This window comes from Lepisosteus platostomus, chromosome 6 (assembly GCF_059453375.1).
Source record: "Lepisosteus platostomus isolate fLepPlt1 chromosome 6, fLepPlt1.hap1, whole genome shotgun sequence".
In the NCBI taxonomy this organism is placed as follows: Eukaryota; Metazoa; Chordata; class Actinopteri; order Semionotiformes; family Lepisosteidae; genus Lepisosteus; species Lepisosteus platostomus.
Window position 1 is genome coordinate 65,562,783 of NC_142616.1, and position 17,516 is coordinate 65,580,298.

General features: G+C 39.7%; 1 protein-coding gene across 13 annotated transcripts in view; it reads right to left on the bottom strand.

The window, feature by feature from the left end:
- LOC148662150 (ERC protein 2) overlaps window positions 1–17,516 on the bottom strand; it is a 314,579-nt gene that overhangs the window by 198,702 nt on the left and 98,361 nt on the right. For all 13 annotated transcript variants that reach the window (XM_088636983.1, XM_088636992.1, XM_088636994.1 and 10 more), the window contains one exon: window positions 12,238–12,405. In XM_088636983.1, coding sequence (XP_088493109.1) covers window positions 12,238–12,405 — 168 coding nt within the window. The remainder of the gene's footprint in view (window positions 1–12,237; window positions 12,406–17,516) is intronic.

A 17,516-nucleotide genomic window follows, 5' to 3' on the forward strand; every position in this document is an offset into this window, starting at 1 on the left:
TCTGAGGACCGATTGTGCTTTTCAAACAAACCTAACATTCAGCTCACAGTAGACTACACGTGCCGGATAGTTCCTAGTTCCTTTCAGGCATTCAGACCAGTTTCCTGTTCCAAGCCAAAGCTATTTGAATGGATGAGATATATTACTGCCTGGCAGAAGTGTAAAGGGACGTCTGGGATTTTATATTATAGATTCTGAACTGATTCCAGTCAAAGATGAGTGCTAGGGACAAATGAGGCAGTAAGCATTTTCAAAGAAACATTAAACTTATGAACATGACTACACTAATCCCAGAGCAATATAGGGCTACAATTCTTGAAAAAGACAGAATTCGGTGCTGTTTCCTAACTTGAGTATGCCTCCCCTTTCCCTATTACTCTTAGAATTATGACATCACTGGGGCCACCACAGGGCATGGAACAGATCCCAGCAGTAGTGCGAGGTGAACCAGTCACAGTCAAAGGTCCGTCTTTAAATTAAGGCGGTAGCAGGCCAATGCAGTAGACCTAGTGGGTCTCTGTCCTGCCTCGGTTGTCAGGATTTCTGAAAGGGGTGAGTAGTTGGACCCCCGTGCGAAGCCGTGAGGAAGGTAGTACCAGCAAAAGTAAACCCAAGATTTCAAATCCAAGTCGTTAGGCAAGAGCGAAGTCAAAAGTAGGAGAACCAGGTGGAGTAATCAAGGAGTCGGGTCGAGAACAGTAGAGCGCACAAGAGAAAGCTGTGGAAGACTTCTCAATAGTGAGCATACAGTAGGTAAGCCGGTGAAGAGTGTTTAAATATTGAAGAGGGAGAGACGCGGCTGGATAATTAGTTCCTGGATGAGCGTGTGCGGAGTTTGGTACGCGTGTGAATGCCAGGGCGCTTATGGGAGAAGGGACGACCCGTGACGTCGGTAAATCGAGCTGTCCAGTTTCCTGTCGAGGGAGGTTTTTGATTGCACACTCAACGGACAGGAAGAGAATTCCCACACTTCCTCTGGTGAGAACAAACCCAAAACGGCTCAGACCTGTTGAAATGTGCACTTCCTACCGACCACTACATTATCATTGACCAAGTAAGCAACATGGGCCATTCAACTCGATCTCTTTTGCAGTCTTTCTCGGTCTTATTAGGTATTGCTCCCACACTCCATTACCCCCATTGCAACCACAGCTGAAGGTGACCCTGCTAGCAAATTCAGGTGAAACTGTGCTGTAAATATTTCTCTTAATCTTGTGGACTACATACTGCGCACTGTCCCAGATATTCCTGCCGCACACAAAGGGCAATTCCACTATTCACCAGGGAAGGATACGTAATGTTGTAGCCAGCAAGTGTTCAAGACAGTAGCTTGTACTCCTTAATGATGGTGCTCCACATGGAAACCTCAGTTCTCAAGTTTCAATTTAGACACCCTGGGCTTCTTACTTAATTAATTTTATGTATGTGGAGAATCCAGAGAACAAAATCACACATGCAGGAGGCACAAGTGTAATTGTATTGCAGATATTGATACTTAATTTTATTTGATCAGTTTTACTACTTCTGATGAGCTCAAATCACTACTAGTATAAAGAAATAATTTCTTTTCTTTACTGCCCCACAGAATATACCAATATAAACTAACTCATGAGTTTATTCTTGCATTTGGGGATACAAAAGTGAGATACAAATTCCATCCATCCTTTGTCAGAAAGCTGTTTATTCCCTGTAAGGGTCTCAGGCTAGGTTCTGGATTGTCATAAATCCAAGCCATGGTCATACACCCAAGTCCAACACACACAAGCACACATCAATTACCCTGTTCTGCACATCTGTGGAAGACAGGTGGGAACCAGGGAAGCCAGCAAAAACCCACACTGAGCATGACAAGAACATGCAAACTCCACACAGAAGTAGTCTACACCAAAATCAAACCCAGGACTCAAGAGTGGAAAGAAAGCAGCATGTACCACCACAGCACTATGCTACCCTGGGATACAAATGCTAATATCTTAATATACCGAAAAGACGGACTATTATCAATAACACAGACTTTTTAATCACCAACATCTGTTGTAAACTAGAAGCCTCTATGAAAACCAATTTCAGAATGAGTGCACAGCACAGCACACCATTTTATCAGCTCGAAATAAATATTTATGCATGCTGTCCATACAATCCAACAATGAAGACTGCGGTGTGCAAGAGAAGATTTTGATCTCTGCATGGGTATGTTGCACGCTTGCATTATTGTAGTCAATACAGTGTGAGAAAGTGAATGCTAAAGCTCTGTCAGTGTGGTTTAGTTTTCACCTGTCTCTAAGGCATCTCCCCCTGACTCCCAGGCAAATGAACAAATCCGTTGAGTCAAAATACCACTCATGTGATCCAGCGGGTTTGCAGCTCCTAAATACCCAATGAGCTCTGTTACATTCCCCACCCCTCCCCCCAAATCCCCCCGTCCAAATTCCGCAGGAACGTCAGCAATCCCACTAATATGGGTCTCAGAGATCCTAGTCAGGGTGCCACTGCAGTGCGTGTGCTGTAAATCAGTCATCATCTCCCGACCCCTGGATGCATTCTGGACCAGTTGTGTGACCCTGTTTGGGCCACCTTTGAAGCCCCCAGGAGGCTGCGTCACAGTATCGGACTTGTCCTGCTATAAGTCTCCAGCAGGCCACACACTATTTCAATGTAACCCACACGCCTTTGAAAGTGTTAACATTTTAATACTGCATACCAGCATCTCTTATCTCCCTTCCATTCAAAACAGCTGCGTTTTACATTAGGACTCTTCACGTTTCATGCTTTGGGGATCCTTAAACATATGCTAAGTCCCTCTTAAGCCACAGCTCATGAAATGCACTATTCATGCCAGAAATGTCACCTGTTTCTTATATGCCTTTGGACATACCTACTCTTTTCCTTCCTATTATCTCTCCCAGAAGAGTCTCTTGTACAGTCAGTCACCAGGGCTGCAAATACACTTTCTAAGTCTCTTGCTCTCTTTGTCAGTCTCTCAAAGGTGTTAAAAATTAAATTCAGGTGTTGTTACAAAAGAAACTGAATTAGCACCAGATGCTGTTTTGACGTTATGGCCATTTTCCCTCACATGAACACACTGTCCAGGTTTTAAGAATAAAGTCCGCTCATTAACAGAACTGAGCAATATCAAAGAGGCTATTTGGAGGAACTGAGAGAGTAATCAACTGCTCCACCTGGTAACTGTGAAAGGTAGTAAAAACATGTCACTTCCCAGAGAAGCCTGCAGCAAAGCAGGTACTTGGGGTGACTTAAAAATATTAGACAGCTTTTGAGGTTCTTATTACAATGTTCTCATTTCATTTTCACTGTCACTGACAATGGCAAAATTAATTTAAGATGCAAAAGACTCAAACACATCTCTGCTCTAGCCTGCCACACAATGAGCTAATTTAGAGTTAAAACTACAGGACTGCCAACTACTGTACAAACAAATGATGAACCTTGATGTGAGTAAGGGTGGGATTTTTCCTGTGTGAAACGTACCCTTCGGTGACATGCATCAAGCTCAACAAAATAATGATTGAAGGTGATCCCAGCACGTTGTTTCGAAGGAGGCTTAATTATGTTTGGAAGCCATTGTTTAAATAAACCTCTGATTAACGAAAGAAGCATGGCTATGACTAATTAAGGGCTCATGAAAATGTTCATACAATCTCCTATGACAGGATGCCTTTAGAAAGTAACTGAATACCTTGAAGTTTGTGTTTTGACCAGCAAACTGGGCAACAGCCTGTGGAACCCAAATAAAAAAAAATGATGACTCGTATGGTTTTATTCTACCAATAAATATTTTCAAAAGGGAAAAAAAAACAAACAAAAAAAACAAATCATCACATTTACTTCATGCTGTCCGGTGTCAAAGATGACCTAAGTTAATTTATCTCACGGGAAAATTGCTTCTCATATCTGAACAGAAAAGTGACCTTCATCGTGTTCATGCACACAGAAATCCATAATCTCCTTATTCTTCTGGAATACCATTTTTTTTTCTGTGCAAAGGAGGGAGAGTTCTCTTTGCCAACTTATTCAATACATACTGTAATTGGGAGTCTTAACTGGAGTTGCATTTAAGTCAACAGTTATGCAATACCTAATTAATCAGGCTCTTTCTGAAGGCTATGAGGTGTGGATGGATTGTGAAATGGGTCTTATGTCTTCTGCTTTTATTATTCACCTTCTAGGGGGAGAAAAGTGAACAAATTCCTCCTTTACACACAGTACTGTATATATACAGACTTTTGATTTACAGAATGTTTGTTCCTGCATTTTTGTAAGTAAACGTAACTGAATCAATTAATTTTAATTAAAGGTGGAACAGATTACTGCATTGGTGACTTGGTTTATGTAATAATACCATCACAGAATTCCAGCTAAAAATGAAACTGTTACCCTTTTCATCTCTGCTGGCATGACAGTCTATAAAGAAATGCAGGCATTGCTTTACAGGTCTGCACACAGCAATGAACCCTCTAGAAAAAAGTCATAGTTCACTCAGGTGTAATTATGCTCTTTTTCCTTTAAATTTAAAGACATCAAACAGATGGCTCAAGACTGACGTGCAAAGCAATCATTCATTTTCCAGAAGACTATTATTTTGAGCAAGTGGAAGTTCTGATGGCATTTTTTTTATTTATTATTGCTCCCTTTCAAACCGTAAATATCACAGGCATGTAAGGCACTCAGACACAATGCACACATTGCAAGAACTCCACAGGCACTGGGTTCAGAAGAGCACCAGCGCTTTTTTAACGACAACGTTAGGAGCAGGTAAGCCTAGGCAATTGCACAGTGAAGCAATCACTATATCACTCCAAAATGCATTACTTAATTACGTGATTTCACAAGGTGACTCCTCCGCAAAGGTCATTCTGGGTCTGCAAAGCCTGCACTGCCCCACACACTCTAGTGTATTCTGTGAGCGAGCACTGTTGACTGTAAGCAACTGACATGTGGCTGTCCATCCCTCATTCCTGCTGTTTTTGCACAATTAAGTCCTGTTTTGTGCAGAACAGAATTAGATACTTTTTCTGGTAACAAAACCAGGGGCAGAGTTTTTGGTTCTTCTTCTGGTAGGGAAGAGTAAGAGTTTGAGGAACAGAGACACTTTAAGGACAGACAAAATTTGCCAAATGGATTGTCGTCATTCAAGCAGTTTTTATTTGTTAAATAAGGCAAGAAGCCTTTAATGAGATTTATTAAATATCAAAGCACAGTGAACCCAAAGTTTTAATAAGATGCTGTCCTAAGGGGCCAGTAATTTTTTTATTAGGTAAAACAACTACTAAAAAGGCTTGACATTTGTGTTATAAATATCTGGTGATTACAGATATGGGTTTACACACTTTTAAAAAGCAAATGTGTTTGTTATCATGGAGAAAACAGCTGTCTTGCTAAGCATAGTTCCTTTTTTTTACTAACACAGAACTAACAATGTTGCAATTCTGCAAACATGACTTCTGAGAGAATTTGAACAGATAAGTCATTCTCTACTCACGCTCTTAAAGTACTGTACCCCTACAATTTGTATTCAATGTGTCTCAGCCTAACGACAACCTCTTCAATAGCGTTTCACAAATGATTCATCGCGTAATTCTGAGGTTCCACAGAGACACCTGGTCCTAACAAAGCATGGCAGTAGATTTAACGGAGATGTCACTTTCTCCAACCTGCAGAGTTGCTAAGGGCTTACTGAGATAAAAAGGTCCCTATTGTCTGCCTTTGAAACACTGTGTCCCAACATGTCTCTCAAAAGCACTCATTCTGCTGAACAAATCAACATACTAGGAGAATGGCAACCCCAAAATAATATTCAGACATTATCTCACCACATTTTCACTGACTCAAAAGTCTATAATGTTTTGCCTCCCACTGTGCCTGACATGATGCTTTAGGGTCTTTTTTAATTTTAATGTCACTGCAAGGCTCTGTACAACACAGGAGGAGATGCACAGTCATGCACAAAAAACAAACTGCACTCTTCCTACAGTCATGTCTGGGGTTCACATACTGTATACTGTAAGTGCCTGTGCTCACTGCCTTAAAGTTGCTGAAAGAAACAGCATAATAACCTTTTTTATTCACTTGTAGAAATAGGGTGTTGGCTACAAAATTGCATACACAGTGGATTTTCAAAATCGGCAAAAAGCAAAACTAGCATAAGACATGGAATTTTTTGGAATTTTTAAACCTGCTTAATTTTTCATTTTAAACCAACTCAATTACAGTATTTTAATCTGTTGATTGGTGTAAAAATTGATGACAGATGGTAAACTGATTATTTGAAAACATGTCAAGTCAGCTACCCAGATCAGGTTATTCCTTAAACTTTAACAGATCTTAATCAAGCATTTGCCCAGTTTCTTGAAGACTTTTATTATAATATAAGAAATAAATATAATTGATAAAAAATAATCTAATGTATAATACAAAATAAATAATTTATTTTTTGGCATATTAAAATTCCTCTTATAAATAGTGCCTTAAAGTTTTTTTTTTTCCTGGAATGGATGTAAGAATGTGCTTGTCCATTTTCTCCTTTTCAATTCATATCAACTTTCAATATGGCAGGAGGTAAAAATGAGTGACTAATTGACAATATTGCATTTCAAACTTGGAATAGTTCACACAACTGCAGGTCACATTCCCAAAGACATTAGGATCCACTCCTACAATGCACTACATACAGTAGACACGTAAGAGCAAGAAAGACTTCCTTACCTTCTGTTTAACATTCTTGCCAGTTCGGTATTATTGTTACTTGGATGTCAGATGTGCACAGTGGAAAATGCATTTTTGCAGACTTCTGCCTGACATTATTCTTATAGACCAGAACCTAGTCAACACCCAGAATTTTGTACTGTTTTTCAAGCATAGTTTAATCAATAACTCTACTATGCTTCCGGAATAATGAAATGGATCCTACACGTTTGATCTTGGTAAACCCAGTTTTCCTCTTTGGGGTAGACTTAAAATTGAGGGGTCAGAGTTCTACCTCATAGAAGCAAGGAACAACATGTTGGCTTATGAGACATCAAATACCTGACACCTAGAGACACTGTAATTTAGAGCTTTCATGTACACATGGGAAGCAGGAAGTTTGGAAAACCAATCATGGCAATAGGCCCTTCCTATACTCTGTATCATATTTACTTTATGATTAATGACTTGGAACACCTGTAAAACATTTCTGTAAGCTAACTTGCCGAGTATTTGAGTTTATCTTAAATTCGTACCTATGTAAACTCTTTAAACACGGTCCTTAGTTCCCTAAGTTTATGTTATCCATGTCAGTGGCTTTAAAAAAATATATTCAGTCCTTACAAAGATCTACTTGTGTCCATTTTTTTTCTAATGGAAGGTTGTGAATTCAAATCAGAAACGTTTAAAAGCTCCAGTTTTTTTGGGGGGGGACTCTGAGTTCATGACCATACCAGTTAAGTACAGTTTTTTTAAAAACAAACAAACAAACAAACAAACATGTATTTCTTGGCATGTCCTTTCAGGGACAAAATACATTCCACAAAATGTAATAAAAGGGGAAAAGATAGTTATTGGAAAACAGAAAGCTTGCCTTCAGAATTGCAACATTAATCAGATCATCACAAGAGAAGCCCTCCATGAATTGTGAGGATTTTTATTTTACAGTCACCATTGTGTATCTATGTTTAGCTGTCACAGAACATACAGTACAGTACATAGACATTTTCTTCATCTAAACTATCTATAGATACCTATAGTTTTAAAGCACACCAACTATTTCACTGTATCACAATCTATTTTTTTCCAGACATCTTTCACATATTACAGTAGGTGCCCTATTCTCCACACAGACTGTACAGTATATCAACCACATACATCATGCATATTGATTAAATAAATAAATGTTACATAGGACACACAAAAAACATCAGGAAGGAAACAATTAAGTTGAATAAACTGAGCAATGAAATCACAGGAAATGACAAGACGTGGAGGAGCCAGGCAGTAGATTTAACGAGATCATGGGCATGTTTATGTTAATTAAATAGGGTATAATCAAGGTCAGTCATTGACTACGATAGTCCAGCTTTTATTCTAGTGTCCCTAGGCTCGTGACCTTTTCAAGAGCGAGGCAGGCCCACTGGAGCGGTCATTAACAACAGCACAAAACTTGTCAAACCAACACAGAAACACACCACAACTCTCTCAAGAAGAGTAAAGGAAGACGGCTTGCAGCCTGGACTGTCTACTTGTCCACATCCTGTGTACGCTGGGATTGCCTCACGTCTACCTCCAGATAAGGAGACTCCCAAATCTGGCTAATTAAGGTCATCAAGCAAGAAAAAAAAGAAAAGAGAAGAGGACCCCGCACTGAGCGCAAGTTCAGAGGTCACACACTGATATCCATTCTGCTTCGCTCACATGTGGATCTAAGAAGGAGACCTTATAAACTGAACAAAAAAAAACACAAGGGAGGCACAAGCCAGTGCTGCAGAATGTGTTTAAAATACACAGGAATAATGACAAAATAGATTTTAAAAACACCCTAGGGGAGTAAGGATGGAAACTCCTTCAGGCTTCAAAGGAGCAGGGTTATTCAGTTTCATGCTCTAAAGGCCATCTCTCACTGTTCAAAGTCAATGGGTGTTGACAGCAATATTCTGCTAGGAGGCCAGCAAAAAGTCTGGTAACTCCTAAGTTCTATGGGGGGTGAACTCATAAGAGTGGTCACAGGGCGGAGTAGCTTAAGACCAAATTGTTTTTGTAATTTATATTCTATACAGTATGTATGACAAGCATCGTGCTGGGAACTAGAGGAAAGAGCCCCCATGTAGCAAAGCAAAGCAAAAGTCATTTTTTAAACAAGATTATTGTTTAAAACGGACAGCTTTTAATAGGTTAAAAGGCTCTGAAAAGCATGGAAGCGTTTAGCTTGCCAGGGCTTTTAAAAATGAGTTTTCTGCGTTCTTTTTTTAAGAGCCATTAAAAATTCCTCACTGATGTCGGGATAAGGAGGTTTCTGGGGAAAAAAAACAAAACAGAATAACCCAGAGATGATAAATTCCTTGTACTGTATCCAACTGGCATACACCTTGTCAATCCAAACTGCAGCTGACTGCTTTAGATTCACCTTTTTGGACCTCTTTTTATTCAGAAATAAATGTCATTATTTAAGGAAGCACAGCACGGGCCTCGGTAAGCAATACAAGTTCTGTGATGATCTGAAACCTAGTGGGGCTCTGCTATTATTCATCAAGCAAGCCACAATCTTAAAGGTCCCACGTATTTTCCAGATTTATTTTCCAGTTTTTTAGAAATAAAACTTATGATTTAGGTTAAAGGCTTTTTTATTATTGTAATATATCATTTCTCCAAAAATATTTTAATCAACGAGGAAAGAATCCAGTCGTGCCATTTAATTCCCTGAAAAACACGAGTTGGGAAATGTTTTCAAATAAGAAGATTTTATTTCAGCATTATTCAATCAACCACGTTTATGCTTGCTGATCAGAATTATGAAAACATGATATGGAAATTAGAACAGATCGCAGTGAGTCAGCTACATGCTCTCTAGCTCAAGCTGCTTGATGTTTGGTTTGAGTGTACGATTCTTGAGGGAATTTTTTTGGGGGGAGGGGGGAGGGAACAAAAAATCTTTTAGAGGAGATTTCAAAAGCAAAAATGTCATATCACGAGGTTGAGGGCTGTAACATAGGCGCACTATTAGAAAGCAAATCCTGGACAGTTCAAACAGCTCAGACTTCTGGAGTCTCCAAGCAGTGAGGTCACAGAAATAAGGTCAAGAACAGCATGGCACTGCACTGGTAACCAGATTAGTGGATTGTCACATCCCAAGTGTTAATCCCTATTAATAGAAATTCTACCCATTAGCGTTTTAGTCCACTCCAGATCTTGCATGCATTCGCAAATAAAACAATATTCTATTAAGCAACGTTAAAGGGTGCCTTTCCACACAACACAGCGAGGATCGACTGCACAGTGCCTCTTTAAATGTCACAATTAATTAATTGAAAGACCTGTCATTGAACACAGAAGGGGGCAGAGAGGAAAAAAAGCCTTAAGAAAAAAATTGTGGCTGTGACTAATAAACATTAAATAGACATAGAGGATCTTGTAGCAATTAGGTTTATGGAGACAACAAGGATAAAAGGTCAAACTAAATATTTATCTCATTTGTGGTGGTGAATCACTGAATTTGATTAACCTTCTAAGAAGAGCCATTATTTCCTTTCGTGCTGTTACGAAACCCAGCTAAAGTTTGAAAAGTAATCTTGTTAAACACACATTAAAGGCTACGCAGTGTGAAGTGTTCTTGAACATGAACTTAAATGGATCCTAAATTATTCTTCGTCTTCATTGTCATTGTTTTTTAATATACCACAGAAATCAATTGCTTTTCCATGAAAGCAAGGTTTCAGTTGTCAAAGCTAGTAGATCAACGCCTACTCTTCTGTGAAAACATACGAAGGTTTGACTCGTATACAAGAACTGAGAGAAGATTTTATTTTTCTCAAACAACAGGCGATCAAGTCTCACATATTCAGCAGAGTAATACATGAGAAGCAAGAAGTCCCAAAAGGCAGCCAACAGTAGTGAGGAGGCTTCCTGGCCATTAGTCTTCAGCCCTTGTTGCTGTTTTTGTTTTTTTGGCCAGCTACTGTTATCACCACCAGTGCGCTGCTTCGACAACAAACATGCTTTGTCATTGTCACATCCTGTGGTGGCCAAAACATGTCAAGGAGAAAAGGCATAAAACAACCAGATGAGGTCAGCAGCCCATAGAGACAGGGCTCGTTTCAAACCCCCTTCAATGGAGACAGACCAGGACGGCGTCAGTGCGCAGGTATCGTTATCGGGGGGAATAAACAGTGACATGAGGAGACTCACAGACGTGAGCAAATACACCCGTACGTTATTGTCTTACGAAGGCCGTCTTTAATGAAAACCCAATACGACGGCGCGCGTGAATTGTTACCCACATGTCGAATAACGAAAGCTAACTTTGAAATGAGAGGCGATGCAGAGAAACATTTCAAAACCACCGCCAAATCGACTGTGCTCATCACGTCCCACTGACTAGTATGGGTGAGAGCCGGCCCAGAGCCCACAGAGTGGCAGGAGGGACGCGCGTGACTCAGTTCGGCGCGTCTTGCTTCGAGCGTTGTTCACTATTGTGTGTGCTCTTACTTTCCGTGCAAGAAGGTGTGTGGTTTAGACTTAATTATGGACCCTACAGGTGTTAAGAAAATGAAAATTGTGACTGGGTGTGTAATTGCACAAAACGCAAATGAAGTGGTTACTATACAGTACTGTACTTAGGCATGATTTATGATGTCTTACTAGGCAAGCAGTGTTTTTGTATTACTAAAATCACAAACCACAATATGATGCTAGCAATTCTTGGTGTTTCTTTTGTCATTTTTTGGTGAAAAAAGTAAAAGCAGGGGTGATATTTTGGGGATCCTTAAGGGACTGTAAATTTCCCCCCAATAATGGAAATATTTTTTCGTTTTACAAATGCTTGCTATATGAACGAGTTTCTGGGAACAAATTACGTTTGCCTAAAGGGGTACGGGCGTGCTTTGTTTTGTTTTTTGGGGGGGGCATGCAGCACTCTATTAACATAACTGGTCAAAATGGCAAAGGACTGACATATAATTACTGTAAAGCTAAACCATAAATTTCCTTGAAGACCATCTTTGTCAGACATGGCTCCAGCCTCTTTCACTGTGATGCCAATGTAATAAGACATTGAAAACGTGAAAAGAGGACAAGTACATTTGATACCCATGGTAATTTATACCACAAAGACGATAAATTCGTTTCTCATAATGTTAGGCTCAGCGAGATCTTGTTTATCCAAGGCATTTGATTTTAATGTTTGTTCCATGACAACTGACTAATACTTGTTTTGTTTATAGCCCGAGTTCCTTGAAAGATCGATGGTTACCAGTTTTAGGATTTAAAAGCTTGACAGTCCTGGCAGAAGCAAGCAGTTAAGTCAGTTTTTCTTTTCTTTTTGGCCACAGGGGTTTTTCGGAGTGTTTTTGGTCCCACTTTGCTGCCATTTTCAAGACGGGAAAGGGTTAAACTCAAACCTTCATGCATGTGTCAGCGAACAGAACACAGGCCAAATACTGTATGTACACAGCTGGTGTGAAAGAGTAAAGATGAATTGGGCTTGATTCCAGCGCACAATGTTTTTTTTTTTTCCACTGCGTAATGACTTACCTTTTTTTGAAGGACATGAATCTTCCTCTCCTTCACTTCGAGCATGTCTTTCATGTCCCTAATCTCTCCAGCCAAGGTCCCCTTCTCCTCTGTAAGGTCCTGCAGTTGTTTTGTTTTTTTGTTAAGAAATGATTCCTTTTCTTCTAGCCGGAGTCTCAGGGCGTCAACCTGAAAAAAAAAAAGAGCAGAGACAAATACACCATTTTATTTCCCAGTCAAAAATAGATCAACGTCATTTTTCGTTAGCTTTACTGCCACCCATTGCAATCTGTCCATTGTAATCATGAACCAGCTCTCTTTTCACTAGAGGGACCAACTGCTGAGCCTTTTGGCAGCCAGCTCGACTTCATGAGTTTGCGTGTTTATGCATAACCTATTAACACAGGGTCAATGCAGACACATATAGTTCATTACAGTACATATTACTGGGCGGAGCGCTGGCACAGCGGCTAGGGATCTGTGCCTGTGGCTGGAAGGTTGCCAGTTCAAATCCCATGGCTGGCAGGGGAATCCTACTCCGTTGGGCCCCTCAGAAACGCCCTTAACCCCAACTGCTCCAGGGGCGCTGTACAATGGCTGACCCTTCGCTCTGACCCCAACCTTCTCTCCCTGTCTGTGTGTCTCATGGAGAGCAAGTCGGGGTATGTGAAAAGATGAACTCCCAATGCAAGGAATTGTACTGTATATGGCCAATAAAGTGATCTTATCTTATATTACTTACAGTGACACAGTTTATACACCCATCCATTCATTTTTTAACTGCCTTTTCCAATACAGGGTCGCGGGGGGTTGCCAGAGACTATACCAGCAAGCACAGCTTATACAATAATTAAGATGTACAGCAGCCATTCTGCACCGGCAGCATCACAGGCCCAGCAGATCAAGTGAAAAAGCAAGAAATTACCTCACCAGTTGAATTAAGGGGACTCTGAAGGCAAGATTAAGCTCGCCCAGAGTGGAATTTAGCCAAGACACCAGGGTCAACACCCGTACTCTTATGGACAGTGGCGTGGGATCTTTAATGACCAAGTAGTCAGAACACCAGTTTAACGTCTCATTTGCACAACGACACATCCGAAATAGGTGTGGAAGGTTCTGGTCCACCTACTGGTCCACCAAAACCACTTATACTGTAGCAGCACCCAGATTTCCTTAGAGGTCTCCCATCCCAGTACTGACCAAGCCCAGCTTGCCTAAGCATCTGAGATCTGAAAATATCAGACTAGGAGGTGGCAAAGCTTTTGTCAACGTACTGTACATTTACAGTATATGTACTGTACATCAAATTAATTGTGGGTAAGAATATTCATATTAATCAATACTCTTTATCTAATCACAATGCTACAGGAAACCAAACTTCTCATTGTACATTTTTTCACATACTGTACGAAGTCCAAGTTAGAAGCCAAAGGCAGCTGTTTCATCTGTATTAGAGCTTGTTAGCTTGAAAAGGCTAACTTGACCACTGGTACGGACATATTTAATGTCCAATCACAACAATACAGGAGATGAAATGCCCTCATGACTGCTTTTAACTCCCACCATAGCACAGAAAGGTATAGCTTTTAATATATACTGTACTTAGATGAATAAGATAACATTGTGAAACAAGGCCACTACAACACAATTAATGTCCATAATCATAAATTGGATTATATGCCACTAACACAAAAGGGGAAGTGGTGTATTAGATCAGTTTTGTTTTAGGTACAGTAAGTCACTAATACAGTAAGTTACAGTAATTCAAGTGGGAAAAGTCAAAGGAATGCATACTGTATGCTAACAAATATTATGAATTCGGAAAATTATTTTCACATACACAGTCTTAAAGTTTTAAAACTCTGGAATTGAATCAAACACTTCAGGTCATTAACAGTCATCAGATTTTATAATAATCAGAAGTGTTATACAGTATGTATAGACAAACCTCATGAACAGACTTTGCTCTAGGTAGGACAAGCAAAAACAAATGATTCTGAAAACCCCAAAAGAAATACAGGCTTAGCCGAGAGGATTTTGCCTGACACAATACTGCTAGCATTACATGAAAGATTATTCAACCATTAATCTTTTGATGGAGGAGCTGCAGAAAAGCTTTTATTTCCCCCACTCAATGTAAAAATACAGCATTATTAAAACCATTTGTGAAATGCAACAAAAATGAGTAAAATAACAGATTTGCTGGACATTATGGCTCTGAATACCACACATAGCATGGAGGAATGTTAAGCTCTTCGTCTTTCCCTGCTAGTGGCACAGAAAGTCCTGAAACCCTATTAAATTGCAAGGCAAACTTTGAATCTTTGGTGTCCAGTGACAAAGTTTGACAAACAAGAAGTAAGCCTAGCCTTAAAGCTAGGAGATCTATTTTCTCTCAGATGTTATACTGTATGCTTGCCACTGTTGTTAATGGGCCTGACAAATCAGAAGCAGGAGGAATAATAATTTCAGAAATAAAACAATTACAAGTATTCTGTGTCAGTAAGATATGGAAGTTAAATTGTATATGGGAGACGTGCGCACTGCATGTCATTCTGTGTAGAAAAGAAACAGAGGTCACTAAGCAGAGATCATTGAACGTCACACCTACAGTAAAGGGAAGCTTGCCAATTCTCTTTTTTTAAACAAGTTAGGATATCTCAAGAGCTAAATGAGCCCTTTGTTACCCACTAAACCTGGTATGTGTTTCACTGTTCATCCTGATTACAGTAATAATTAAACAGATTTGGGGTGTCTGCTTAATGGGACACTTCAGAGAGGATGTGGCACTTTGTAATCCTCTGTCATTTTGTACGGCACAGCTTAGACTGTATGCTTTTCAGAACAACAAGGAAACCCAAAGGGACTCCTTCCATATACAGTATATATATATACAGTATATTGATTTTTATCTGATTGCAAAAAAAGTAATTTAATTGTTTTCCTATTGTCTTCTATTGGGATTAAAATATAATGCATAAAGAGTTGATATTACTGCTGAACAATAAATCTATAATCCATTACTAAATAGATCTTGCAAAAGTGATTGTGTGTACTGATGTCGCACAGAACATCCACATTCACATATGCTACCGAACATGACCACAGTTTTTTCATGTGGCACCACAAAACACCGACAACTTGTCGAACAACATGAGAGATGAAACTTCTGTCACCATTCTGGTCCGTTTTCCGAATAAGTAATGGGAAATGGTTTTCTGCTGTTGTTGGAAGCCGCCCTCAACCACTGTTACGGTATCTCCAACAGCACAGGGACCAATGAGCACCCAAAGAGCTCACAGAAACAAGATCATCACTCAAGATCTACAGTTACAGAAACAGCCACCTCAAGACAAAACACACATAACAAAGCTCTTGGGCCAGGGCAGGTTTCAATGCTCCACCTTACATCACACTATTGAATCATTCACCTGGAACACTGTCACACAATATGATGCAGCTTGGTGATAGACCAGACAGGCAGCTATTGAGACACCCAACTACGGTTAAATTAGAAGACTGGAAAGAATATCTGAAGCAGCTGCAGGCCAGCTGCTAGAATGTTCATCCTGACGGCCTCTCCTCTTGTATTTCTGCAGCTGACTCTCCTTGACTCGGCATGGAAGAATTCAGTCCTTGGGGCAAAAAAACCCATTTAATGAACCTGTGTCACACAGTCCTGCGAGCACTTACAGAAAACAAGGAAGACAGGGGAACTTCTGATGCTTTTGAGCATGCCCTGGGGAAACACCATTGCAGCTTCAGTTGAAGCCTGTTAACATTTATTTTAAATGCAGTGTCTTTTATGATGCATCACAGGGTGTGCAAAAACTTTTATAGCTATTTTTTCTCTTTAAGACAATCATAAAAAAAATATAATTAGAACAGTGCTTAATGGCATTTACATTTTGGGATCAACATTTTGGAAATCTAGAAAACATTATACAGAAAGCATACTGTAGCATCAAATAGTAAATCATACTGTACTAATGGGAGTCTCTCGTGGCTTACTGAATTTATACTCTCACGTGTACTATACAGGCATATACAGTAGACGCAGTCTGGTTTAAGATGATTATTCCATTCTTTTCTATTTAGAAAACTTAATCTGGATTCTTGCAACGGATCACTGATTACAAAATGTAATCACCAAACCAGTCAAATCTAAAATGTCTGGTAGACTGAAAGCAAGACAGTCTGGTAGCAAAAACAGCAGAGCTTGTGTGTTTTTTTTAGAAGTTGATCAATGCTCAAAGTTTCTAACATAATAAGAGAACAGTGACTCCCATTAAAAAGACATTGAAAGTTCATGGAGTTTTAATCGTACCATACTGTTATAATATCTTTTCTGGGGGAGATTTGTTAATTGCATCATCCTTTACGGCTGTTGCAATTCTCAAATGGCTGCTAAAGAGGAAAAGAAGAAACGCACACAATCCTGCTTCAGGTTATTTTTGGTGAAAGTCCCATCTTTTTAACGCTGTAATGGCTTAAAACAATAGACACAATGGCACACAAAACATCCTCTAGCAGTGCGGGGCACATTTAGCATGATCTGTTTGACATCAGGTTGCACATTCCTTCTTGCAATTAAAACGGTTGATTGCTTATCCCCTGTAGCAAAAAAGGAGTTACACTCCCTGGTCCAATCCATTTCACACAGTCATAATTGCACTGAGGCGTACACAGTATAGAAGCATTAAAAATAATACCATCTACTGCACGAAAAACACAAAAGTGATGCCTTTCCAGCTTTTCACTCAGCACCACATAATTTTAAAAAGAGTCCTTGATACATTTTCAAGATTTTGTGGTTGCAAAACTATTAATTCTTGGCAAAGATTTTTAAATACACTTTTTTCGAGGGGGGCAAGACTATAACAGCCAAATCATATTCCGAATTTCGGTTCCAGAAGTACAGCAGAGCCTCTTTTGCAGGAGTAGAAAAACTTATTTTATCCTTTTTCTCCTTCCAGTTTGTTAATGAACGCTTTGGCAAAGACCCATCAACCTTATAAAACCTGGAATGGGCCTTCACCAGACAATAAACAAGTCTCTTTGGCACGCCAACGACAGTAATAAACAGAGCGGACTGAAACGAAGATGGGTTTACAAAGTTGACAAAATATGAAGAGTCCAGCCTTTTCATGTCTTTGTGTCATTCCTGCTGCATACTGTAAATCCTGCCGCTCATGGTACATTGTGTTCCCTCCTCATTTAAGCTGTCGGGTGTTTGTACAGGTGTGTCCCCTTGAGTATGTTCCTGCAGGGCTCTGCTTCCTTTTTTAAGCTGCACGTTT